The 26,773-nt window shown below is 42.6% G+C and overlaps 1 protein-coding gene across 1 annotated transcript in view; it reads left to right on the forward strand.

Moving 5' to 3' along the window:
• The first annotated feature begins 3,788 nt into the window (after positions 1-3,788).
• The window catches only part of kcnk9 (potassium channel, subfamily K, member 9), a 32,893-nt gene continuing 9,908 nt past the window's right edge, over positions 3,789-26,773 (forward strand). Inside the window, exon 1 of the mRNA XM_058618325.1 lies at positions 3,789-6,153. Coding sequence (XP_058474308.1) covers positions 5,547-6,153 — 607 coding nt within the window. The 5' untranslated portion in view covers positions 3,789-5,546. The remainder of the gene's footprint in view (positions 6,154-26,773) is intronic.

Consider the following 26,773-nt stretch of genomic DNA (forward strand, 5'->3'; position numbering starts at 1 on the left):
ACACGCACGCACACGCACGCACACACACACACACACACACACACACACACACACACACACACACACACACACACACACACACACACACACACACACACAGACTTATCTATCCAAGCGTAAACAAACTTAACCATAACCAGTTCACCCAAGTTTTAACCTAACTGCAACTCCTCTAATCTTAGCGTTAAACTTAGGGGGCAGATATGTTCAGTCTGTCACCAGGGGGCAGCATGACGGTCAGATATGTTCAGCCTGTCACCAGGGGGCAGCATTTCTCGTCTCTGTGACGGTAAACTCTTGCCGATGAGAGATTATTTTTCCTGCCAACATGGCGGCGTAAACAAACAGTCCAGAGCCTCGGAGCTGACATCCGAGCGTCATGAGGCGTTCACTGACCGCCGTCTCCCCCGTGTTCCCTCTCGTCTCTGCAGTGTCGTCCGTGGATTGGACAACCATGCAGTTTGTCTCTGTGTGTGAGTCCAAAAGTGTCTCCTCAGTGAGTTTTTGGAGCTAAACGTCGCACAAATCCACAGAAATAAGGTTCTGGTCTCATTAAGAGCAGGTCTTGGTCTCCATGAGGACGGCTGGTCCTTGTTCCACGGATTCCTTCCGTCATGTTGTCTGCTGTTTTTCTCTGATTCTTTTTATCTCACTGAAGATTCGGCATTGGTCCTTGAAGTCATCTTGACTGGTCGTCCGCTCTGTGGAGTCACCGTTCTAAATTGTCTCCACTGATAGACAAGTTGTCTCTGAGTAGAATGATGGATATCTGAAAGTCTTTCAGGTGACTTTGCAACTCTTTCCAGCTTTTTTAACAAATCAGCAACTGTGTGGATTGTGGATCTTCAGTGAGCTCTTTATAGCGAGGCAGAGAAGCTCTAAAGCACAAGATGACGCCAGCTATGATCAAACACACTGCTGTAGACGCTGTGAATGTTTAATACAAACATTAAATGTTCCCATGACATGAAAAGCACATGCATGTTATGATAAATTCATGCAGGAAACGCCTCTGTAAACCCATGTTTTCAGATTCCTCTGTTTCATGTTCATGTCCTCACACGAGCGTTGCTCCTGATGTCCTTCAGTCATATATTGTTTTAGTATTATTACTTACCAACCTAAGGGTTAGTATTCATAATAATATATGTTAAAGTCGTGCTGAGTCACTGAAATCTTACGATCATGTGATTTACCAAGAAAACAGTCCACAGCAGGTGGTGAAGAACGTGGCAAAAAACAGCAAGATCAGCACTGTTGGAGAAAAAGTGAAATGTGAAACAGATCTGAGTTGGTATCATATTATGGGATGTGTGACACTGTGACTTACTGACTTTATTACTGAGCTGACAAACTGCAGAGTGCTGTGCAGCTCATGTTGGCCTGTGCTGGATATAAGAGCCTTTGTTGTGGGCTTCATTTTCATGACAGAGAGTCAGGTTTGTTGCCATGGAGATTAAATGGCTCGGTTGTCATTATGTGATGGCAGGTGGACAAATGAGCTCCACCCACTCACCGACGGAGACGGACGGTGGACTGCGGTGAGAAAACACACATGAGGATGAAATGAATATTTAAATTCAAATCAAAGTTCAGTTTGTGATGTTTTTCAGCTGCGTGGTCGTCACGTGACCCACGCCGGCGACGCTTATAAAAACGCCCGTTACCAAGTGAATGTCATCCCATATACTTTGGTCACATGATGACAACACAGCCGTTTCCATGGTGACTGAGCAAACTCCAGCCCACCGTGGAAAAAAAAGAAGAAGCAAGTGCAAGTGGAGTAAGTAAACACAGTGTGCTCACTGTGTTTGAACAGTTTGAGTAAACCAAACAGACCATAAACAATACTGTGCTGTCTCCTGATAGTGCAGGTGTATTAAATACCAAAAAATACATTCATTTATACTTATTGATGAAGTCAAACCATGTATGGAGAATTTATTTCTCTGGAACGACCGTGAGCATCGTGATAATCAGGGATCTACGCTGTAGAATTGTCAAAAAGAAGAGTTCAATGAGTGAGTGAGTGTTAGAAGATAATTTTGACTTTCAATACCTGGCAGTTATTCATTATCACTGTGTGTTTTAACTGTGCTGCAATAACATTAGGAACAAGTTACTATTTTACATATGTACAAAACAGACTTTCCCAGGATATACAGTATATGGTCTATGGGCATCATGCAAGGATCCCTGTGAGTGTGTGTGTGTGTTTACCTGGATGTCCTTGTGTTGTGGGGACCTACATCTGTTTACACAATTTAAAGGAATAAAAGACAAAAACATTAGGATTTTTCAAGTTTATGACAAAATAGGAACTCTAAAATGACATAAACAAACAGTTTCACATTCACAATTTGAACTTTGAACTATTTTACAGATGTACAAATGTTTGTTTTTTTGTCAGTCCTGGACTTTTATTTTTTAAGTGTTTTGTGTGGTGACTCCCTAAAGCAGGGGTTTCTAAATCCTGGTCCTGGTTCTGGTGCAGTTACCTCCCAGGGTATATGAGTATATGGTCTATGGGCATCATGCAAAGATCCCTGTGTGTGTGTTTACCTGGATTTCCTCGTGTTGTGGGGACCTACATCTGTTGATACAGTCCCATTATGGGGGTTTGTCTTCCTTATGGGGACAAAAATCAAATCCCCATAATGTAAATGACTACATTTTAAGGTGAAGACATGTTTTAAAGTTAGGCTAAAGTTAGGATTAGGATTAGGTCAGCAGTAGTTATGGTTAAATTTAGAGTAAAGTCTCCAGGAAATGATTGTGAGTCTGAAGTCATGGAAACCAGTGTGTTTGTGATGATAGTGTGCGTTCAGAGTCGTCACTGTGTTGGTTCATCTCTGAAAGTATTAAACTTTTTAAATTTTGAAGCGTTTCAATGTAACAGTTGTGTGTAGGTGGGCAGAGGTGGTGAAGGTTTGACATGTAAAGAACTGTGGAGCTAAATATAGACAGAGACTGTGATCCAGACGCCGCTGATTAGTGGAACTGTTCAGACTCTGAAACGGCTGCGTTTACTGTTACTGTATTCTGCTCTCTCTCTCTCTGTGTGTGTGTGTGTGTGTGTCTGCGTGTGTGTGTGCGTGTGTGCGCGTGTGCGTGTGTGTGTGCGTGTGTGCGCGTGTGCGTGTGTCATCGTGCAGCTGTCAGTGTTTCATCTCAAACCCTAAAATTAGTCAGCCAGAAGAAAAAAGAAAGAAATGGCTCAAGAACCTTTGCAGACAAACCTTTAAAAGCCATTAAAGGAACAGGAAGTGACATAAATAAAGGCCAAGACAATTCAGAAGATTATAAAAGCAGAAGAAATGTTTCATCCTCTGATATAATCCCTTCATTTTGGATATAAGCTATGATCTGGACATGTCATGTCACATGATCTTTATCAACATGCTTTTACAACCTCAGAGAAAACAGACACGTGTGTAACCACGGAGAACACACACACACACACACACTGATGCACACAATCTACAGAGACACAACATGTATCATGACATGTAATGATCATGTCTCATGATACGTGTTTTGTATCATGAGACACGTGTATCATGTTTGTCTGAGCTTATACAAACACAGTGTGTACAGTGTTATCTCATCTTTATAGGTTTCTGCAGATGAGAAACTGTGGTCACGCTCGTGTCTGTCTGTCTGTCTGTCTGTCTGTCTGTCTGTCTGTCCTTCCTCTGCCGGAGCCTGGAGACACTCAGCTGTCAACATCAGGTGTCATAACACCCCTCCCTCCCTCCCTCCCTCCAGCTGTCAGGGATTAACTGCCTTGCTCAAGAGCACTCAGTGAAATATGATGTGCACAGAAACTCAGAGAAAAAAGACAAATAAATGATAGTATATTGGAAAGTTTACCTCTGCTGTATATTTCAGGCTATAACTTTTATAATATCATGAGTTTTTTCTTCCTCCTCCGCCTCTGTAATCTGTAACATCATCCACGAGTCAAATCTAAACTCTTATATCACCGGAGGAAATAAATCATTCCAGACATGTTGAGATTGCAAAGTGTACATAGACTGGAGAAGAGGAGACTCATGCATTTTTCAGTGTAAGATGAGAGGCCTTCAAATGACATGTCAACTCTCTTTGCCTCTCTCTGATTCCTCCGGGTCCTAATGAAGGTCTCATCCTGCAGCTCATACTCTGACCCCTCACACACTTCTCTGCTCTTCATGTCGAACCACTTCCATTAATGTGTCTCCTCTGATTCCTGCCTGTCACGTGTGATGCGTGTCCACGATCAGAACTTGGCCTCTGTGACGCGCAGCACCATGGACAGCGCGCCGACATGTGCGCCTCAGTCCCGGTTGCCACGAGCTGCTGCTGCTGCCGGGGCTGCGAGAACATGATGGTGACCATCTGACTCTGAGTGGACCCTATCTGTGTCCTCCGTGTAAGTGAGCAGGAGTGGTCAGCGTGGGAGGGGTCGCGTGATGACGGGGAGCAGTGGGAGCGACGCGCTCACTGCGCCCCGCAGCGGGTTTCTTCCCGGCGGCATTTTGTGCACACGCGCGCGCAGGCCAGCGCTGGGATGAATCGTGACACTTGGAGAGCGAGAAAAGCGCAGAAACAAAAGGAGCAACGCCCACCGGTCAGAGTGTGGAGTGCGTGGACTCATCAGATGCAGAGACTTCAGCATACGAGCAGCTCGTGACACGCATGGTTTACTCACGCACGGCGAGGAAAAAACACGTCTATTCTCATCTTTTCCCCTGTTTCCGTCCTCAGAATCAGCTCAGACTGAGCAGCAGACGCAGCGCAGGAGCTTTGGGTTGCGCTTTTCATGTGCGCAACGGAGCATGAGTGCCAGTGCGGGCACGGACGCGCTGCTCTCTTTCACGAATGTGTTGGTTCCAGTTTTAAAATCATGCTTGTGAATTCTTCTCCGATTCAACTTCAACCAGAAGAAGACGAATAATAATCAGAGAAGAACCTTTGACTGCGATGGAACCTGTTGTCGACGCTGATTCTTCTTCTTCTTGCGCGCATGGAATATTTATTTCTTCCACAACAAGTGAGCTCGTGCAGGAATAAAGCAGCAGAAAGAGTGGATGAGTGCGTGCGTGCGTGCGTGCGTGTGCTTGATGTAATGATCTGCGCTATTGTGCGGCGAACAGCTCCCAACTTGTTGTTCCCTCTGTCCGTTACTCGCCGTCTGATCGACGACTCAGCACATTTGTGACGAGGATGTCCGCAGGTTGCCAGGAGGGTTTGAGGATTTCACGGACAGTGAAGTGATTTTCCTTTTCTTGACTGCTGTGTGGAGAAGGGCTGCTAAAAATAGCCCGAGTGCTGATGGGGTTACAACGAACAGGTCGGCGGTGAGCTGAAACTTAGAGGAGGCATGTGGAGAGATGCTCACTTGTAGGACATTTGAATTCACAGCACGGAGAAAGTAAGAGCGCAGCATTGAGAGAAAGAACGTTTCCCTTTTGTTATTTCTGTTGGAAGTATTGATTCACATCAGTGTACTTCACTGGGGAGGAGAACGGAGACCAACAGGCGATCCTGGGAGCAGCTTGTTGATGGCACTGCGCACCAGCAGGACTTGGTTTGGGCAGGTCTTGCGCAGGGTCTCTCGGCTGCAGGGCTCCTGGTCCAGGCGATCCAGTAGTCTCTTGTGTCTCTCCGCGAACCAGGAGCAGGACTTGGGGTTCTGTCGCCGGGATCAGTACAAGGCGGGGGATTACTGCTCCGACTCCGGCGTCCGCCGCGGCCATATTCACCGGAGCGCACCTGTCTGCGCCTCCGTCTCCAGGCGCTGTCCACACGGCTTTCCCAACGCTTGTTGCGCCATCCCGGGGAACCCGAGGGGACATGAACCCCTCGGCCGCCGGTTCCTGTTGGCCATGAAGCGGCAAAACGTGCGGACCTTGTCCCTCATCATTTGCACGTTTACGTACCTGCTCGTCGGGGCCGCGGTCTTTGACGCCCTGGAGTCCGACTTCGAGATGCGGGAGAAGGAGCAGCTGGAGGCGGAGGAGAAGCGTCTCCAGGGGAAATATAACATCAGCGAGGATGATTACCGCAAACTGGAGTCCATCATCATGGAGGCAGAGCCCCACAGAGCAGGGGTGCAGTGGAAATTTGCAGGCTCGTTTTACTTTGCCATCACGGTTATAACAACCATCGGTAAGTTTGAGTCTCTCACTCTGGGCTCATATCTGATCTGTGTTTGCGGAACAGGGGCTTGATGGTTTATCATGAGCACGATCGCATTATCAAAGCAATAAAACGTCACCACACACTCGCGCGCTCTGCCACGAGTGTTTAGATAAAGTTTTTACGCAACATGTTGCAGCACAGCACTCTCTGTGATGAGGAGGGAGCTTCACTGCGAGCCAAACACGAGGAATTACACTTTAAATATGATTTCATTGATCTTTAAATCAGCTTTATAAACAGAGAAGTGACTTGGCGTGGCGTGGCGTGGCCTGTGCGCTCACAGCTGTGTGGTTTCCTCTGGTGTTTGTGGAGCGTGACTCAGTGTCACGAGGTTTGTTTGTTTGTTTTTCTTCCTCGTGATTTAAATGCTGTAAAGAACACTCGTGGAGCCACGCAGACAGGGTTGGGCCTGGACGCGCAGCAGAGTGGGAGCAGAGTGGTTGGTGGTGCTGAAAGGACAGCTCCTCTGACTGAGGTCAGGCGCAGTTCAGCGTCTCAAACAGCACTTGAACCGCACGTGCTCTTTAGTGTTTGCACTTCATATAAGTCATGTCGTGTTTATCACACAGTTTAAATGGATGTGACATTTATGGATCAATAATCATAATAATAATCCCCCTAATCCAGGACTAATCTAATCCACTTTTCATACCATATATAAATTCAGTAACAGTAACATCTGTTTGACGTTTGTGACGATGATGCGTTTGCGTCACAGAAATGTATTTCAAGCTGCGAGGAGGTGGAGGTGTGTGCGTGTGTGCGTGTGCGTGTGTATGTGCGTGTGCGTGTGTGTGTGTGGGATAAACTGGATTACTCTCCTCTTTGTTTACGCGCCACAATCAAAGCGCGGTGCTCGCTTGCATGTTAATTACCGCGCCCGCTGAATGGAGTTGGATGAGTTTAATTGAATTGCTTTCTAATGTGACCGTGTGTGTGAGGGAGAGGAGGGAGAGGAGGGAGAGGAGAGCAAAACACAGGCTGGAATTTAATCTGTCAATCACAGTTAGATTTATGTGCTTTGAACTCTTCCTCGCGTAGAGGTCTGGAGACTCGCTTTTCTCCAGATACTTAGAGAGGAGGAAGAGGAGAGAGAGGAGAGAGAGGAGAGGAGGGGATGGAGGAGGTGTTTGGTTACTAATGCACCAGACCTGGTCTCTCGTTTGCCGGGCAACACTTTAAAGGCACAACTGTTCACATGCAGGGCAGCAGAAGCAGCGGCTCCACTGTTGTTTCCAGGCTACAGCGACAAGAGCACAATATAATATTCATGTTGTGTGAAGTGTGAGGGCTGTGAGGACTGTGTCTCTGTCTCTCCTCTGGTGTTATCACACGCTCTGCAGCAGCAGCAGCAGCAGCAGCAACAGCAGCAACAGCAGCAGCAGCAGCAACAGCATCATCATCATCAGCAGCAGCAGCAGCTCTGACTGCTCTGTAACTGTTAAAGTGCAGTGACTGTGTTCTCAGGCCTTTAGGTTCATCACACCAGACACTGATGACGTCAAACTTCTGTGTGTGTGTGGGACAGAAACAAAGAAAGGAAGAAAGAAAGAAAGAAAGAAAGAGAGAACCACCAATTTTCACCAGTTATTCATTTGTCATTTGAAATAATTGCTCTGAATAAATGATTCCGAGCAGATTGTGATTCCACAAAAACAAAACCTGATATGTTTCAATATCACTTCTATTATTATTTGACATCAGCACATGGGTTAAACTGGGAAAATACGACATATTCTATGATATATGTATATATATATAGATATATATATATGTATATATATATACATCCATAAAATATCCTCTTAAAGGCTGGATTTAAGTTTTTTTTGTTACTGTGAACAAACATTTTACAGAATATAATTTTGTATAAATAGGGACAACACAGTTAACATAGTTCCAATACAAATAATGCATCTGATGTGCTGTACGTAGAGTTTATAGCTGTTTTGTCTGTTTTTCTTTTAATATAATATAATTATAATATATATTATAATATAATAATATAATATAATTGATATACTTCCATAAATAAAGCCCAACATGAGTTGTCGTCAGGTTCAAATGTATCAACAATGGTCAGTTACTCAGTGAAATATGATTTTCTTGACGCTTCACTTTGCAAAGCTGAGAAAATATAAGACTGTGACGTCATTATTGTTCTCTGTGATTTAAATCAGACACATTTCATCCTCAGAAATACAGAAGAAACCACTGAGGTCTTATGACTCAACTCAAACACAGTGTTCAGCTGACAGAGTGAGATCTGTCACCTCCACTTTTACTTCTCTTATTTACACATAATAACTGTGTGGACTTAACCATGTGAGTGCTTTGTTGTTGCTAATGAAATTCAGTGTCATCACGTGGACCTCGCTGCTGCGTGTGGACATTTCACAACCGAGTAAATCACAAGAAGAAAGAAAACACACACACACACACACACGCAGCTCAACAATGAGCTCATGCATTAGTCAGTGAGTCGCTATAAAGATGAATCACGACACTGAGGGTCATCTCACAAACAACAGCCATCGTGTTTTCTATCACTGTGATTATCTGGACGTCCCAGTGGATCAGACAAGACTGATACTAAAGGAAAGAGACGAGGAACGAGGATTCTCCAGCTTCACTGAAGGCTTTGGTGAATCTCAGTGATCTCAGTGATCTCAGTGATCTCAGTGATCTCAGCATCATCATCATCAAAGACTGAAGCTGACATGCAGGTCTCTGGTGGACTCCTCAGTGAGACACTGTTAGCTCTGAAGATTTAAAATCATGTTTTAAATAAATGTGGTTACACTTTGGGCCACATGGTCGGTGTAGCGGTTAGAACTCTTGCCTTTGCAGCAGCAAGAAGACCCAGGTTTGAGACCCGGGATGCGACCCAGGTTTGAGACCCGGGATGCGAGCCAGTCAGAACCAGGGCCTTTCTGCATGGAGTTGGCATGTTCTCTCCATGAGTCCAGGTTCTGCAGCTTCCTGCCACAGTACAAAAACATGTAGCTGGGAGTTTAGGTAAATAAATAAGAGTCTTTTAGTTGAGTTGTAATAATTGTTCATCTCTTGGATGAACATCAGTCCTTAGTGATAGTAAACAGGCACAGTTGTAAGTGCAGAGCAGCAGCAACAGCAGCAACAGCAGCAGCAGCAGCAGCCGCAGCAGCAGCAGCAGCAGCAGCAGCAGCTCAACATCAGAACTAACACTCATTCATTTCATTTTCCCCGGGCGGGCCTCACTTAATGTGAGAGCCGCACTGATAACAGACTTAATCTCCACTCGTATAAGGAACGTTGTCGTCTGCTAATCCACGATCACATGCTCGTCGTCCTCATCATCGTCTCACCTTCATTACACTCAGAAAAACCTGAGAAGAAGAAGGAGGTGCTGGAGGTCTGTGTGTGTGTGTGTGTGTGTGTGTCAGAGCGGCTCTTTCTTGAGGGGTCACATCACTGTTGCCATGACGAGGCCGTGAGCACTGATCTGTGCACCTGCCCCATCACTGCTCCGTCACTGCTCCGTCACTGCTCCACCCTGACTGACCTGAGACTTGACTCTGTTTATTCCTGTGGCTAATTACACCGAGGGCGACACTTAGTGATGGCAGCGTGTGGCGAGGCCGAGGTGTTCTCAGAGAAACTGCTGACACGGAGACAATCTGTGTGTGTCTGTGTGGGTGTGTGTGTGTCTGTGGGTGTGTGTGTCTGTGGGTGTGTGTGTGTGTGTTGCCGGGAGACTAAAGACAGCTTAATAGGTGAGAGTCATGTGTCCAACACAACGCTGGTCTGGAAATATCAACATGTGTCTTTTATTTCTTGGAGACTTGGACTGAAAGCGAGCGGTGTGTAAAAATCATTGTGTGTGAAATACAATGAAGAATAAATTTCCTCAGACTAATGAAGTTTAATCTGCTGCTGAGAGCTCAGACTTAAAGGTCGGGCACAATGCAGACACACACACAAAAAACAAAAACTATAATTGCTTTTTAATGAAGAATAGGTCACACACACACACACACACACACACACACACACAAACACACACACACACACACACACAAGTATATTGTGACAAACAGTGAGACTCAACAAATTAATTAGGAGCTTTTTTTCTTTTCTGTTTTTGTTTACGAGTGGAACTCTTAAAAGATTTGTTTATGAGTCGCAAACTTAATAATACAAATGTGGAATCAATGGATGCAACGACAAACAGGTGCAGAAGAGGAGCACAAACTTATAAACTTATAAACTTATACACTTATACACTTATACACTTATAAACTTATAAACTTATAAACCTAGCCCAGTCCTATTACATGCTGATGATTTTCATAATCGATCGATTGTTTTCACGATTAATCGAGTCATAAAAAACGTTCATCAGTGTTTGTGATTTTCTTTGTTATCGAAGAAATGAAGAAAATATTCACATTTAAGAAACTAAAACTATCAGAAATCTTGTTTTGATTATGAAAAAAGCTTCAAAATAGTTGACGATTAATTTCTTATTCATCGATTAATCGAGTCATTGTTTCAGCTCGACTCAATTTAACAACTATTTACACAATATACCAATGATACAACAACACTACAACATTGTGTGGATTAAAACGCTGACATTAACGTCCTGTGCTTTTTGTATTTTGTATATTCTTAGAAATGTTTAAATTTAGTTTCTTCTTCTCTTATTTTATTTGTTATTTATTTGAAGTTAATAAGTTGTTGTTTTTTCATTTTCATTTGTGTGTTCTCTCAGTATCTGAGTGATTTCTTTCTTTTTCTGCACGCTTGTATCTTAGTATCCACACAGTGACTCCAGCGTGGTGAAAGTAATGAACAATATAATATTTATAGAGCTTTCTGTTTTCCTCTCTTTTCCAACTTCCCTCAAACAGTTTGATTTCATTTCCTCTTTCTATGTTTACATTATCAATATGTACTTTTACTTCTACATTAAAGTTATTTTTTATTTATTTATTCCTCCAAAAAGCTTCTGCAGTTCTACACCAGAGCACAAACTCTTTGTGTCATCTGCAAATAACACTGTATCCTCAGAATAAGCCTTTGAGTTATTATTTTATCTACAGTATTTTTAAGGGCCTTGCTTTATCCTCCTTCTTCTTCTTCTTCTTCTTCTTCTTCTTCTTCTTCTTCTTCTTCTTCTGCAGCTCGTGTTTTGAATTAGCAATTTTAATATTTACAAACTTAGAAGCACGTGATGGTCTCGGCTCAGTGGAGCTCGAGGAGTTCAGGGTTAGAGGAGGCGGAGCTATCTGTGTTTGTCACAACAAGAAATAACATTTTTATTTTTGGAATGAGGATGGACATAATCATCATGTGACTCACAGGTTGAGTAAAAAGGAATCAGAGAAGTCACTGAATCAGTGTGGAGAACAACAGAACGGTACAAACCCAGTGTTTTCTCATCTGCTCACACGCTTCATTTCCATCAAATCAGAGTCAAACATTCAACTTTATCTTGTTAATTCTTCTCGTTTTAATCACAGCGGTTTTTGTGTCACTGGAAACAAACACGCACCAGTATTTGGGGCAGCCGGTGGCCAAGTGGAAAGGGAACTTGGCTTTTAACCGGAGGGTCACTGGTTCAAGTCCCCACCAGGTCAAAAGGGCTGGGGAGCAACCCCCATTGCTCCCTAGGTGCTACTCAGTGTGACAGCTCACTGCTCCTAATTCTAGGATGGGTCAAATACAGAGAAATAATTTCCCTGAGGGGATTAATAAAGTATAAGATTTAGATTTTCATCTGTTGACAGAATTGTTATTAGGTGATGGTGCCTTGCTCACAGGTCAGAGTATTTTACCTGATGTTTTGAGCTGCAACTAACGATTAATCGAGTACTTGTTTGGTTCGTACAATGCCAGAAAATGTTGAATAATCTTGAAAAAATGTTGATTTTTTTTAAAAAAATCTTAAAAAAACCTTGAAAAATCTTAAAAAATCTTAAAAAAACCTTGAAAATCTTGAAATGTGTTGTGTTTCCCAAAGCTTGAAATGATGATATTCTTGAAAGTCTTATTTTGTCCACAATCCAAAATGATTGAGTTTGAATGATTTCTTTGTCAAATGGAGCAAAGAAGCTGGAAAATGAGCTAAAATAATTGTAATTATTGATGTTTCCACTGTCTCATGTTTCCTGGTCACTCACTGTGAGTGCATTATGAATGTTGTGATATTTATATAAATGGTAAAGTATTGATGCTGACTGAGTAGATCATAAATCATATTACAAATATGAAACATGGAAGTTCAGTGGAATTATTGAACAGTTTCCATGTGATTATTTCATATTTTATGAGTGTTTTTAGCCTCCGAGTTGTTTCCAGAGCACAGAGAGAAGCATTTGTGTGCGTTGTAGGAGAAGAATGTTTGACTGGAGCGAGGAAATAACACGGTGCCTGTGATGGTTTGGGTATTTAAATGTTTTCAGGCTCCATTTGCATACAATATGTGCTGCTCTGTGATTAGTGTGATACTCCACACAGGCCAGAGGCTGCTAAAAGCTGCACTCTGCCTACACTCAGCTGTCATCGTCTCCCTGATAACACACACTCTGTGAACCGTGTGTGTGTGTGTGTGTCTTTGTGAGGTCCAGAGGTAGGGTTAAGGTTAGGCACTGAGTTAAAAATACTAATATTAATAATACATTTTATTTGTAAGTATCTTTCTAACACTCGAGGTCGCTTTACATATCAAATAAGAAGAAAAATCAAACGCACAAAGGTAAATAAAAAAGTTAAGATGAAATAAAACAGACACGATCAACGCAGTAGACGGAGGTTAAAAAAAACAACAACTCAAGAGTTTAAGGCTAATCTGAATAAGTCAAGCTTTAGTATGAACGGAGACATTTTTGTTCATTCTCCACCTAAATAAAATTCATCTGAGCCACAAAAAAACCTATTTGACCCTTAAAATGAAGAGAATATCAAATATAAATATATTATATACATATACTACATTGAAAGAAGTACAGTTTGTCGCATTTATGAAATTTAAGAGCTACAAAAGAAAACTGTTGCCTCTTATAAAGTGGAGAAAAACACAACCACTTTGAACTGAAATAAAACAATATTTTGGATTTTATGTCCTTCATGCTGCGCAGATCCAAAGACGGACGAGGTCTCCCAAAGTGTTCAAACGTCTTCATGAACACATTACTTTCATTTATTGGGGAGATTTTTAATATCCCATTTGACACAAAATATCAAAACACTTTCATTTACTCCTTCATCTCGACAAAAAGGTGATAAACGTGGACATAAAATAAAAATAAACACTTTGCTTGTACTTTAAATCTGCAAGGAGCCAGTGTAGAGGCGCTGATGAGCCACCGTTTATGAAACTAAAAAGAAGAAAAAGAAAAGTCTTTTCACATTTCATCACTGTTTTTACCTCTTATATCGAGTTCATGCTGTGGCATAACTCTGTGGATCCACAGATGGAACTCTTCATGTCCAAACATCTTCACTGTAGGACGTGATGCAATATTAACACTTAACACTTCATAAATAAGTGGAGCCAAAACCAGGTCCTAAAGAGGAGGTTTTTAAGTCAAATGTGTCTGGTTTGTCTCATTAGAGCATCTGAAACCACATGGTGGTAAAAGTACAAATAAGAGGTTTATTCTGAGGTAATTACACACATACGTGCTGTAAAAGCCCCGAGTTAACCACCTCTAAAAAAATGGATTATGCAAATCTCTAATACATCAAGGACCCGGGATTTTCCTCGAGCAGCAGTCAAGAAAATGATTGAGCATATTTTAAATGCAGGTGAGTTCCTCATTCATAATGCATGGCTCTGAGTTGAGTAACAGGCGTGTGTATTGTTATATATATATATATATATATATATATATATAGAGAGAGAATGATGAATGGCTTGTGTCATTTCCTTTTTATTTAATGGTCTGGTTAAAGCCGCTCCCATTAAAGGAGCAATTTGTAAATGCCAACGAGGTGTTTGTCCACGGATGCTGCGAGACGGGACGAATGAATCACGGAGACGCCGTGGACAGACAGAAAACACACTCCTGAGCTCGTCACAGGACGTCAATAACAACAAACTCACTACAACGACAGGAAACCACTGACGGCAGCAGAGGTTTCCCTGTGGATGTTTGTGAGTCATCGCTACGCTAATCACTGTTCATCCTCAAATGTCAAAAAACACACGTTGTTCCTCACTTTACTGCAACAGCAGCACAGGAAACGTTTCACTTTTACTTTGCTTTACTTTTATATGGACATGTGGCATTTTAGGCGCCACACGGTCGCTCTGCATGAAGTTTGCATGTTCTCCTTGTGTGTGTGTGTGTGTGTAACTCAGAGAAACTGATTCTCAAACTTTCTTGTAATGCATTTGTATGCACACCATCCACACTCATCCACACAACGTTACTTTCAATACATTTTCCATATATTCCATATCTTCCATTTCTCTGCAACCTTTTTTCTTCTGAGAGCTACTTTGACAAACATTTATTCTCATCTCTTCTTTCAACCCTAACAAACATTCAAGATTCAAAAATAAACTTTATTGTTCCAGAGGGAAATGTGTCCTCAATTGCTGCAACAGTGTATTAAAATTTCAGGATTATAATCAATAAATAATTTCAATAAAAACGTCAGAATTTCACAAAAAACAAAACAATAAATAAACGAGATAACAAATAACGTAGAAACCTAAAACCAATAAGAACAGAGCAGTTTGTTTATTAAGAGCTGAGATGTGTTATTGAAAAGTGTCTAAAGTGTCTCTGAAGGGAAAAGTGCAGATTCTGGATGTGAAATATGAGGATTTTTGGACAGTTCACAGACTTTGGTGACGATGACAAGCAGATGTTGACATTTGTGGTTTTAAGTGAAAAGTAGTGAAGTGGTTGTGTTGAATAAGGAGTTGATGGTTGTGTTTCCTGCATGTTGTGGGACATTCTTGTCTGAACCTCTTCACCTCTCACACTCTCAGCTGCTGCTGTCACAGGTTTCATTAGACTTTGTTTAGGTTGTGTTGCAGTGAGTCCAACAAAAGTGACGTGTGTGCAGTTGTGTAGTTGTGAGACTCTTTGTGAGCGGGCCAGAGATTGGTCATCGTCTACCATGACTGGACAGAAAATGTGAAGAATCATAAACGAAGTCATGAAGTCCAGGAGAAGATCCAGCTCTAATTCAAACTGTCAGTCAAATCTTATCAAAATAGTAGTTATTTTATTGTCGTAGAAAAGAAAAAAAACTTTTCTAAGTTCTAAGAACTTTATTCATCGTCCGACTTTGATTTATTTTCCTGATTTGGTTGGAGTTTTATTTTTGTTTCTGTTTTATTTTGACACTTCCTGTTTTGATCATCAACTCCCCGGTCGTTGTCTGTTTTCCCGCCTTTTCAGGTGACATGCCCCGCCCTTTAGTCAGTGTCACCCTTCATTGTGTTGGTTCTGGATTGTCTGTGATGATTGTGGTTTTCAGTGATTGATCTTGTATTTGCTTCCATGTTTCATGTTTATTGTTTTTAATTATTATTATCACAGTCACCATTAACTGTGATCATACGTCTTATTCTGCTAAATCTCATTCTCACAAGAACAAACTGTCAATTTCAGGCTTTTTATTCCTGACAAAACGACACGAGGTGTGATTTATTTTCTCAAAGCCACAGTTTATCAGTGAAGTGAATTATGACGGTGATGTTGTGTTCCCTGCTGAAGACGGAGGATCTTCTCCAGGTTTTCACACACTTCTCTTTAAATATTATTTGAGTTTGATGCTGTGGCGTGTGTTGCTTTGACTGCTAATGGTCCAGTGGGTGGCGCTGTGGTGCACACACTGAATGGGATGAAGGTGGACCATTTGAACCCTCATAGAGATGGAGATGGACCACAGACGTAGTGAAGAGTGAACGTGTCTCGCTCACAGACAGATTATCTAACATGGTCATCCTGTATGTAAATGTGAGATAAACACATGTTACTTAGTCCAACACAGGAAGGATCTGTGTTTCCTCAACAAGCCTCGTCCAGGACTGGCCTACAGGCTTCTGCTGTAAACATGCTGTAAAAGTGATGCTCGTGATCCCAAAATCAACCCTGTGTTCATGTGTTTATGTGTTCATGTGTTCATCTAAGTCAGCTACAGTGCGTCACATGCTTTCTCGTGAACCCTGCAAATGTTTTTTAATGTGGAATAAAAGTTTGACTCTTTTAGAGACACTTTTATGAGCTGTCGCAGTCGACTGAATCCCAACAATAACATGTTTTATGCCTGATGTTCGTCTGAGTGCTGACGCTGACGCTGACGCTGACACTGTCGCTGCTCTTTTACTGCAGACACGACGTCAGATACACGGCTACAGCTGTAGGTGGAAAAGTGGATGTTTGTTTTTATCATCAGCTGAACAAGAAATAAATGGAATGGAATTCCTTTTACATGGAGCGGTTAGCACTCAGGCCTTCACAGCAACAAAAACCCGATGCAGAGACAGATGCAGATTAGGGGATTAGGTAATCTGGACACACTAAATTGACTGTAGGTGTGAGAGAGAATGGTTGTGTGTGTGTGTGTGTGTATAAAGCGGTAGAAGAATTGCTGTTAAAGAGGGAAGAGGGTGTTTGGCAGCGTGCTGTAATCTGCACTGATGTTTGATGAATGCATGCTCACCTTTTGATTCTTAAACAACAACAACAACAACAGTCGCTTCCACCTATCGACAAACCATTTGAGGCGTCGTTGACCCGAGTCGCACTTTGTAGCCGTTTTAGATTCTTTCCACTTTGCCCGAGCGTCGTGCCGGGAGTTTGATGGGAGGTCTCCAACACAGATCGATGGGAGTGTGTTCCTGTGGTGCTGACGCGCTCAGTGGGAGTCAGGGCTAGTCTGTTTCCTCTGCTCAGAGGGTAAACTGTGCACACACACACACACACGGCACAGTTGGTGCCTGTAGCTTTATCCTGGCAGAGCAAATGACAGGAGATATTATTAGCCCCCAAAAATAAAGAAGCTCCAGTGTCTGTGAAAGGAGCAATCCTCAGTCTCGGCTGTCACAGAAATGTGGAGATGCTGCATGAGACACCGTCATTTTCACGCGACATCATTAAGATAAGACAGTATTTAACAGTGTAGGGCTTTGATTTGAACAGCTCCAGAAACAGAAAGGATGGAGCATTATTTGTACACTCGGCTCTGTCAGCAGTGCAGCAGTGCAGCAGTGCAGAGGCGGGCGGCAGCAAGGATTGTATTTTTCCCGTCAAACTGCCGACGTCTCTGAGCAGAAGAATTCACTTCTGAAACTTTCTCAGTGCACTTTCTGTGTTTTATTTCCGTCATTATCCAGCCTGTTTACTGACATGGTGATTTACCAGCACAGTGTCTGCATGTCAGTCGTGGCTTAAAACTAAAATAATCCCCTGTGTGCACGTCGTGGAAGGGCAACACGAGATCCAAACACCGCTGCTATACTGAGAAACACTCGTTTTCTCTCATCTGCATTTATTTATGTTTAAAAGTGATGCTCTAGATTTTAAGGGTAAGCTGTGTTTTATCCTCCCTTCACCATTTTCATTTTAAAATCTTGACCCTAACGTTGAGAGTGTTGCACGGTCAGACTCCTCCTTACATCTCAGGTCACATGTGAAGACCTTCGCTGCCTACACACTCATGTTCTCATTTTTAAAAACCTTTCTTTTTAATCGGGCTTTTAGTTACAATAGGGTTCTTATTCCATTCTTTTTACTGTGTTTTCCTGTTTTTTGTTTGACAGTATTTTATGTATGTATGTATTTTTGTGTCTCCTCATCTGAGTGCAGAGAGAAAGATAAATGTCTGAGGCTTGTTCTCACGAGCAGGAGTTTCTCAGAGGAGTGAGACGGAGTCTGTTCCACTCCAGCTCAGACGAAGCCCGGCGCTCAGTGGGCTCATCCAGGCTCATCCAGGCTCAAGTGGGCCAGCGTGAGTGGAGAGTTTTGTTGGTGAGCTGCTGCTTGATGAACCGGAGTCTCTTTGTAGTAGGAGGTGAGGGTGGTGGTGGTGGTGGGGGGGGGGCTCGGGCGTTGTTTCTGGCAGAGATTGAAGAAAATGAAGGTAGAATGTTGCAGGAGGTGCAGACGGAGGCAAAAACCTATTTCTTTATATCAATCCTATTTTTACAAAGACTAAATAGTGATACTTGTACTTGAGTAGAATTAGAAACATTAAAAATGTAAGCAGAAACTCGTTATGACGGCTGTTTGGGAGCATTTTGGCTGTGTTGGATTTGCCGTAAGAAAATGAATGTAATCTGGGAGAGACCACAAACTTAGCATCACATCTGAGGAATATGCATGAAATGCTGTTCTGTGATGGAACGCAAGCAAACACCAAATCAACAGAATACTTCAAGACCACTGCAGGTTTATCCAGGATTAATAAAGTATTCTCATTCTGATTGTTATTATATTTCTGTGCCACTTGTTGTTTTATATTATCACTATATTCAGTCATAGGGGGCAACAATTCTTCATCGTTCACTGCTTACGTTTCCGCTGCGTGAATTTAACTTTTTATTTTTCTAAATTCAGGCCAAAAAATTTTCTGACTCAGAGACAGATTTCAGATTGAAAGTTCAGTACAGTAACTTCCAAAAAAAATACTTCAGTAAAAGTAAAATTACAAATTAGTACACAAAGTCAGTCAGTCATCATCTACCGCTTTATCCTCCACCAGAGGGTCACGGGGGTGCTGTGCCAATCTCAGCTACATCGGGCGATAGGCGGGGTACACCCTGGACAGTTCGCCAGTCCATCGCAGGGCCACACACAGATAGAGACAAACAACCTTTCACTCTCACACTCACTCCTATGGTCAATTTAGAGTGTTCAATTTACCTATCCCCACATTGCATGTTTTTGGACTGTGGGAGGAAGCCGGAGAACCCGGAGAGAACCCACGCACACACGGGAGAACATGCAAACTCCATGCAGAAAGGCCCTCGTTCCAACCGGGGCTCGAACCCGGGTCTTCTCGCTACAAGGCGAGAGTGCTAACCACTATACCACTGTGTGGCCTTAGTACACAAAGTACACAACAAAAACCTACTCAATTACCATGAGTAATTGTAATTACCGTGAGTAAAAGTAATTGATTACTTTCCACCTCTGTGAGTTTGTCAGGTTGTGTGATGAGCTCACAGTCCGATACAAAGACTCTCAGCCCTCTTCATGATCTATGTGTGCAGCATCACAGTATGTTTGGAAGCAGTGGGCAACAAAGTCCTCGGTCAGATGACTCTGCTCTCTCCACGTGGGTTATTTTTTTATTTTTTTTCCGGCTTCAGCTCCAAGTGGCATTAGCTGGAACGCAAGACGCAGGTAAAATAACATATTTCCCTGTTCCCACTCGGGGAATCGAGTGGGCACTACAGGCTTTTCTGGCTCATGGCTGCATGCTTTTGATCCAGGCCGAGCCTGTGAGTCAGCATGATTTGGTACCAGGCTGCGTGTTCCACCCTGCAGCTCAGGCACAAGACGGATTCTATACGAACACTCCATCTCGTCGTGTTCGTATAGAATCACACGTCGGGCTCATTTTGACTCTTTACTCCCGTCACATCAATGTATTATTAGTGTTATTTAATGGGATTTATCAGACGGTACAGAAATGACCACAGCTACAATCATGGCGGCGCTGTAAAGCACACCCACACGGTCTTATCACAACCACTCTGTTCCATCTGTACAAGGGAGTGGGAGTGGGAGTGTGTGTGTGTGTGTGTGTGTGTGTGTGTGGTCTCCTGCATGAGTTATTGCCACAGAACAGCAGCATGAAATCAGCGTTGGCGGCTCGAGCACAGTGTGTGGTCCGCCAGCGATTTCTTTTTTTTTTGATCCATGAGTTTGTGTCTCTGATACTAAATTGGGGACTCCTGGAGGCTGGGAAACAAAATCCAGTGAGGCGCTGCACACGGTGACCGGAGAATAGACTAAAACAATAAAGCAGCAGGACAAGAACGACTTGCTTTACATCCAGGTCCAAGTATTTCATTATTATTCTTATTATTTTATATTATTTGTGTAATTGTGACTACTGTCTAGATCACTGGTGTCAAACTGGTGGCCCGTGGGCCACACGTGGAGGAAAAGGAAAACATGGAAGGTCCAGGAAGTGTCCTGTGAGTGCTTTTGCCCATTTTTACAGAATAACTTTCAATATCTGGTAGTTATTTACAATTTACTGCGTGTTAAAATAGTGTATTAATAATTAAATTGAAATTTGATATTTGAAATTAGGAAAAACCGACATAAAAACATCATCATGAATATCTTAACTGGGATATTCCCCACTTTTCTTCTCTGGATCGGCCTCCTCTTGACTAAGAATACACACTCATTAGCCGCTAGGGTCATTTAAGTTGGACAGTTCTCGTCTACATTGTTCTATGCTTCAAACAAAATACATTCATACATGCTGAATTCAAGGTGTCTCATATGGTGCGTTTCCACTGGCTCAACTCGCCTCAGCACGGCACGGTTAAGTTGCATTTCCACTAGCATAGTACCAGGTACCAGGTCACAGGTGGAGACGTCTGACACAAGAATCAAAGCCGAACAATGCCGAACTGCAGATGGGTCAAAAAGACTTAACAATCCTAAAAAACGTGGGTTAATCTCCAACAATGACCAGGCAAATGTCTAAAATCTCAGTATTTAACAGAGGAGTCTGGTGTATTTAGTGACAGCACTGCTCATCACAATCATGGAGGAAGTTCTGATTCTAATGATTCAGTGACACTGAAAACAACTGCTTTACAAGTGTCGCGTTTAAAACAAAGACACAGCAGTTTCATGCAGCCGTGTGGTCATGACTCCGCCCACATTGAGTAGGTGTTATTTGTAGTGGAAAACCAACCCCAACCGTGCCGTGCCGTGCCGAGGCGAGGCGAGGCGAGGCGAGGCGAGCTGGGACCAGAGGTGGAAAAGGAGCTTTAAACATCTCAACGTGGCATCAGAAATCATGTTGCTCTGTGGTGATTTATAACACAATCAAACTGCAAATACTTTCCTTTCATTGTTCAGCAGATTTATCATCATGCAAACATGCTGCAGAGGTTTGCATGTAGATCTGATTATAATGATAATGTATAATTGTATATTGTAGCACGGACCGTTAGTGAAACCTGCCGCAGCACAAACGTCTCCATCGGTGTGAGACGATCGTACTGGAGACAGAAATGTGTCCCTCTCAGTGTCTGCTGGTGGAGAAGGAGCAGGACACACCAGGCCAAGTGGTGTCACTTTCTCTGGGGAGGTGATTTCAGTTGGAACTGTGTGAGAGAGCCTGTTGCTTAGCAGCAGTCGCTGGTAGTATTTCTTTTTCCCCCTATGCCGGGCAATGAGCTTCATTAAATGAAGCTTGACGTGGGGGGGGGACGGGGGGGTGTACAGAGTGACACCTGGGACAGTTTAGAGCTCTGTCGGTGCCGGGCGGACATGAAGAAGCTACTGCTGAGGACTGAGATGTCCTCACTGTGAAGAATTCTTCATGTTGATGAAGCTTTGATGTTAATGACACTTATCACCCCACACACACACACACACACAGCTGATAGAACATGACACGACAACTGCTGCCTGGAGCAAATGGAGAGAGCTTTGTGTCTCAATTAGCAGAGCGGAAGTAAGAGAGAGAGAGAGGGAGAGAAACAAGCCCACTGCTGTGGAGAAGAAGTATTATTCATCTCCAGCGTGAACAATCGTCAAACATTAAGTCATAAAATAACGACGAGCGTGTGTCTCACCCACAGCAGAGAAAACAACATGTTTGACATATTTGAACATGTCAGTAACCGTCCTCATCCCTTGACCGCCTTCATTCTCTCCTCACAGACTCATTCAGAAAACACACACGATACAAACATCTCTTTCTGATTTACATCAATTTAGAGGTTATTAATGCACCTGTTTCCCTGTGACCACAAAAAGGACTCACAATCTGTTCAATCAGGCGCACACTGTGTGTGGAGCAGGGTGGTGTAGAAGAACCTCGTTCCTTGTGATGAAGCCGTCTCATAATTGTCAGCTAAGACTGAGTAAGCCTCCCTTCACGGCACTAATTACTATCCTCTTGGTTATTGACAGCCCATCGACATTTCCTTGACTACCTATTTGTGAAATAAGCCCAAAGTCTTGAGTATCTATTTCTGGAGGGAAGCTGTCTCTTTTTAATTGCTTCTGTCCAACTAATCTCTGCTAATTATTCATTTAAGAAGCTGCTCTATGTGTGTTTGCTGTAAACTGAGGGATGTTGATCGTCAGTGAAGCGCATTCTTACATCATGATGTTAACATCGTGTTTGTTACTGACATCTGGGAACGTTTTGGTCAAGAAACATGAAACTAGATAAAGATCAAGATCTATTAAGGTGAGTGTTGCATTGTACGGAAGAGTGTTAGTGCCACATCTAAGAAATAAATAAATAAATAATAAAACCGCATGGATTCTGAGATTAAAGTCAGAATTCGTAAAGTCAGAATTCGGAGATTTAATTTCAAATTCTGAGGAAAAATTACAAAAAAAGGCAGAATTCTGTGAAAAAAGTCAGAATTCTGTGAAAAAAGTCAGAATTCTGTGAAAAAAGTCAAAATTTTGAGATTAAGATCTGAATTTGAAAAAGGTCAGAATACTAAGATTAAAGTCCGAACTTGAAAACAATCTGAATACTGAGATTAAAGTTAGAATTCTGAGATTAAAGTCCGAATTTGAAAAAAATCTGAATTCTGAGATTAAAGTTAAAATTCTGAGATTCAAATCTGAATTTGTATTTCTTGTTACATGTGGCCCTAATACTCTTCCTGAACCTTACATTTTTGTCTGGTCCACCATTAATCTGGTGAATATAAAGGTGTTTTGCCGTTTCTGAACCTTTGAAATAAACTGTTAGATGTGACAATAGAATGTTAATTGTATCATACTGTTCTTCATATCTTTATGCTCCAAGTTAATGAAGACCAGAGTTTAGACCACACTTTTGACTTCATTTTCATTTGGATGCTCAGCAGCACACGGTAGCAACATTTTAATCTTTTACCTTTTACCAGACTTGATTGTTTGTAATTTGTCTTTTTATTATATATATATATATGAATATATATATATATATATATATATATATCTATATATATATATTTAAATGAGCCTGATGACACAGCCTTTTGTCGTCACTCAGTGAGGCTTTAATTGTCACGAGGACTAATATAGAGCACAAAAGTGCCGCAAGAAAATGTCATTGTTGGAAAGAGCTCACACTGTGTGCCTCATGTGGGTTCAGCTCCCCGAGGGTGAATTCAGGTTTCACTCATTAATTCATACATCACAAAACAAATGGCTTTTTTTTTTTCCTTCTTCTTCTCTGAGTAATTCCCCCAGTCGGATTCTTTGCTATTGTTGGCCCGCTGTGATGCTCACGTGTCCGCTGTAGATCGTCTGACACTCCGCAGAGAACTGTAGTGAAAATTAGCAAAGCATCTTTTCAAATGAAATAAGAAATAATGATTTTTTTGCCTTGGAGGCTGCAGAAGCGTGAGTCACCTTTGTCAATGCTTAGATCCCTCGTGTGTGTGTGTGTGTGTGTGTGTGTGTTTTATTATAAATGTTATCACTGGAATTGCTCCCTTGCAGGTTTGTGCTGCTAACAGGAGGTGCTACAATGACTATCTGATAAGGTGTGGGTGACTCACTCTTGATTAGTAGTTTTCAGGCGAAGGGTAAATCTCCTTTGTGCAACTGTGTGTGTGTGTGTTTGTGTGTGAGAGTGTGAAAGTTAAACAGAGGAATAATCAGAGCAGGACTTCAGGACAGAGCAGGTCTTCCCAGCCAAGCCAACGCTACATCATAACATCTGCATGAACATCTGCATGAACATCTGCGTGAACATCCACTCCCTCTCTCTGGCTCCTTCCAACATAGCAAGACCGGTTGACGTTTACAGATCATGTGACCTCTGTTGCTTTACACTATTTAATATAAGAAGAATCAGGACCGTACCTGACTCAACAGGCGACCCAGGTCCTCGTGCAGGCTCTGGTCTTCTCCCGCCCTGGGAACAGGCCTCCTGACCTGTGCTGTGAAACATGCTCTGGTCATTGAGCTCCACTAGCTTCCTTTAGCCGCCGCATCAAACTCAAATCACTGATGCTAGAGCCCACAAAGTGCTTCATGGCTCTGCTCACTCCAGTGTTGGTTGAGTTACTTGGAAATAGTAATTAGTTACTGATTACTTCTCCAAGAAAGTAATCCAGTTACTTTACTGATGACTTATTTTCAAAAATAATTAGTTACTTTTCAAAAACATGATGCACAAGCTGAATACTCGATAGCAATAGACCTTTCAGCCCAATTCTATTTTTTCTGTATATTCATCATATGAAATCTTTTAATTTTAACCGACGTTACTTTGAGTCAGACTCCAAGTAACGTCGGTACTTGGGTAAACGTTAAACGCTGCGTGGTCCCGCTCTCTCCCGCTCTCTCCCGCGGTCCATGTTATCTTCTGTTGATGGACAGACGACGTGTCTGTTGTTTACCACTGATGTCGTTCACACGTGATCGTCCATGAGACAGTCTAACAAACAGAATCACGGTTTAGTAACGCAGTCTGCGTGCGGGAAAGTAACTGTAATCTAATTACTTTCTGTTTTTGCAATTGTAATCCATTACTCTACTCATTATGTGAAAAATACATCAGATTACGTCAGTGGCTCCCACCTAAATGCCCTCCCAAAGGCTTATGTTACCCTTCGTCGTGTGGGCGTGACGTTCCACGCTGCCGAGCACGACCAGAACATGGTCTGTCTTCCAAGAGCATCTTCTGTCCTAGCAGAAGTTAGTCTGTTAAACGCTTAAATGCTTTTAAATGTAAATGTCAGATACTTTATATCGATCACTGGACCTTTTTAAAATCTGAAACCATCCGTATCGCAGCTCGTACACGGAGTGATGTTACAATAATCCGCCTGTTTCAGGATGAAAAAGGAATCCCTTTTGCCCAGAGACCCTCCTCTAATCTCACCTGATCCTTGGCATGTGTCTGAGTGTGTTGCTGAGTCAGTTTTAATGACCTGAAGCACAGCACTGTGTTTTTGGCGTTTGCAGCAGCTCGGCTGAGTCACTGTGAGCGAGGAGAGCAGCAAACTACACAACACAAGAGCAGAATTATAAATAATTCAGTCAATGCTTTGCATCCGCGTTCTCCACTGAATTGTGTTTGGAGCAAATATTTTTTTTTGATATTACTCACTTGGGGGAAGCAGCGGGGTCACATCCTTCAATCACAACAAGAATGAGAACTTCAGTGTGAGAGCGGAGCCTGCGTCAGTGTTGTTGTGTTGTTGTGAGTAAATCTCTCCACTACCACAGTCACAAACACTAATGCAGTATTTACTGATAAACTGGGACTTCACTGCAGTAAGATTCTTACTGTCAAAACAATATAAACAAAAACAAGGAGCCAGATCTGGACTGCAGACAGGTTAGTGAAGCACAGCCCGTGGCCAAGTGGAACGGGAACTTGGCTTGTGAACGGATGGTTGCCGGTTGGTGTCCCGCCCTCAGACGCTGCTCAGTCGCTGCCCACTGCTCCTACACTCTCTGTGTCTTCAAAGCACCGTGAGAAGAAACATGTCATCTCGACGGGAGACTGTGGCTCTGTCGTGGAACAGTCCAGAGCCAGACTACTCACAGGCGGATCAGAACCGACTTCACAGTGGCCCAACCTGTGGTTCCACCAGAAAACACTGAGAAACACTTTCCACGGTCCCTCACAGACTCCTACATCTGTGAGATGTTTGTGGGTCGTATTTATGACGTCACATTTATCTCATTTCAAAGACGAACAAATGCTAATATTTTGCACCTTTCTGATTTTAATGCACTTTCAGTTCATCTGAGAACAGTCACAGCTTTTTATGCACTTTGAGGCGTGCGAAGGACAGCTATGACCACACTATTTTAATTGTTATATTATATTTATTATATTTTGAATGTGTCCTCACTGGCTGCAGGAGATTTTCTGGTAGTCCTGGTCTAGACGGTCTCTTTCCAAAAACTTGGACTGTCTTTAGGTTTCAGTGCAAACTTAATGTGTGACTTCCTCTTTGTTAAAGCAGTTTCAGACTTTGTGTGTTTTTTTGATAATGAACGTGTTCCTGTGTCAATGAGGTCTTGATGTTCACGTTCACGCTCTCAGCAACAGTTTCTGTCCCTTGGCCTTTTCACACCAAGATTTCCAAGGTTTTCAACCTTTAACAGACACTGTGTGTGTGTGTGTGTGTGTGTGTGTGTGTTTGTCGATCCTCGTTACCCTGTGCACTCAGTTGTGACATCATAAAGACGTTTTCTATTGCAGCTTTTAAAGGACTGTTTTTTTGTGTTCTAATGGTGATTGTGTGACTGGAGAAGGCCTGCATATTCTTACCGGGTTTTGTTTGTGTCAGCCACTTTATTAGAGACACAGGACACAGGGTAACGTGTCAGGAGTGGCAGCCCTTTGTTGCCCGTGTGCTTTAAGATTTGACAAATTGTGCATTCAGTGATCGTCTTCTGCAGAC

This window comes from Solea solea, chromosome 20 (genome assembly GCF_958295425.1).
Source record: "Solea solea chromosome 20, fSolSol10.1, whole genome shotgun sequence".
Taxonomy (NCBI): Eukaryota; Metazoa; Chordata; class Actinopteri; order Pleuronectiformes; family Soleidae; genus Solea; species Solea solea.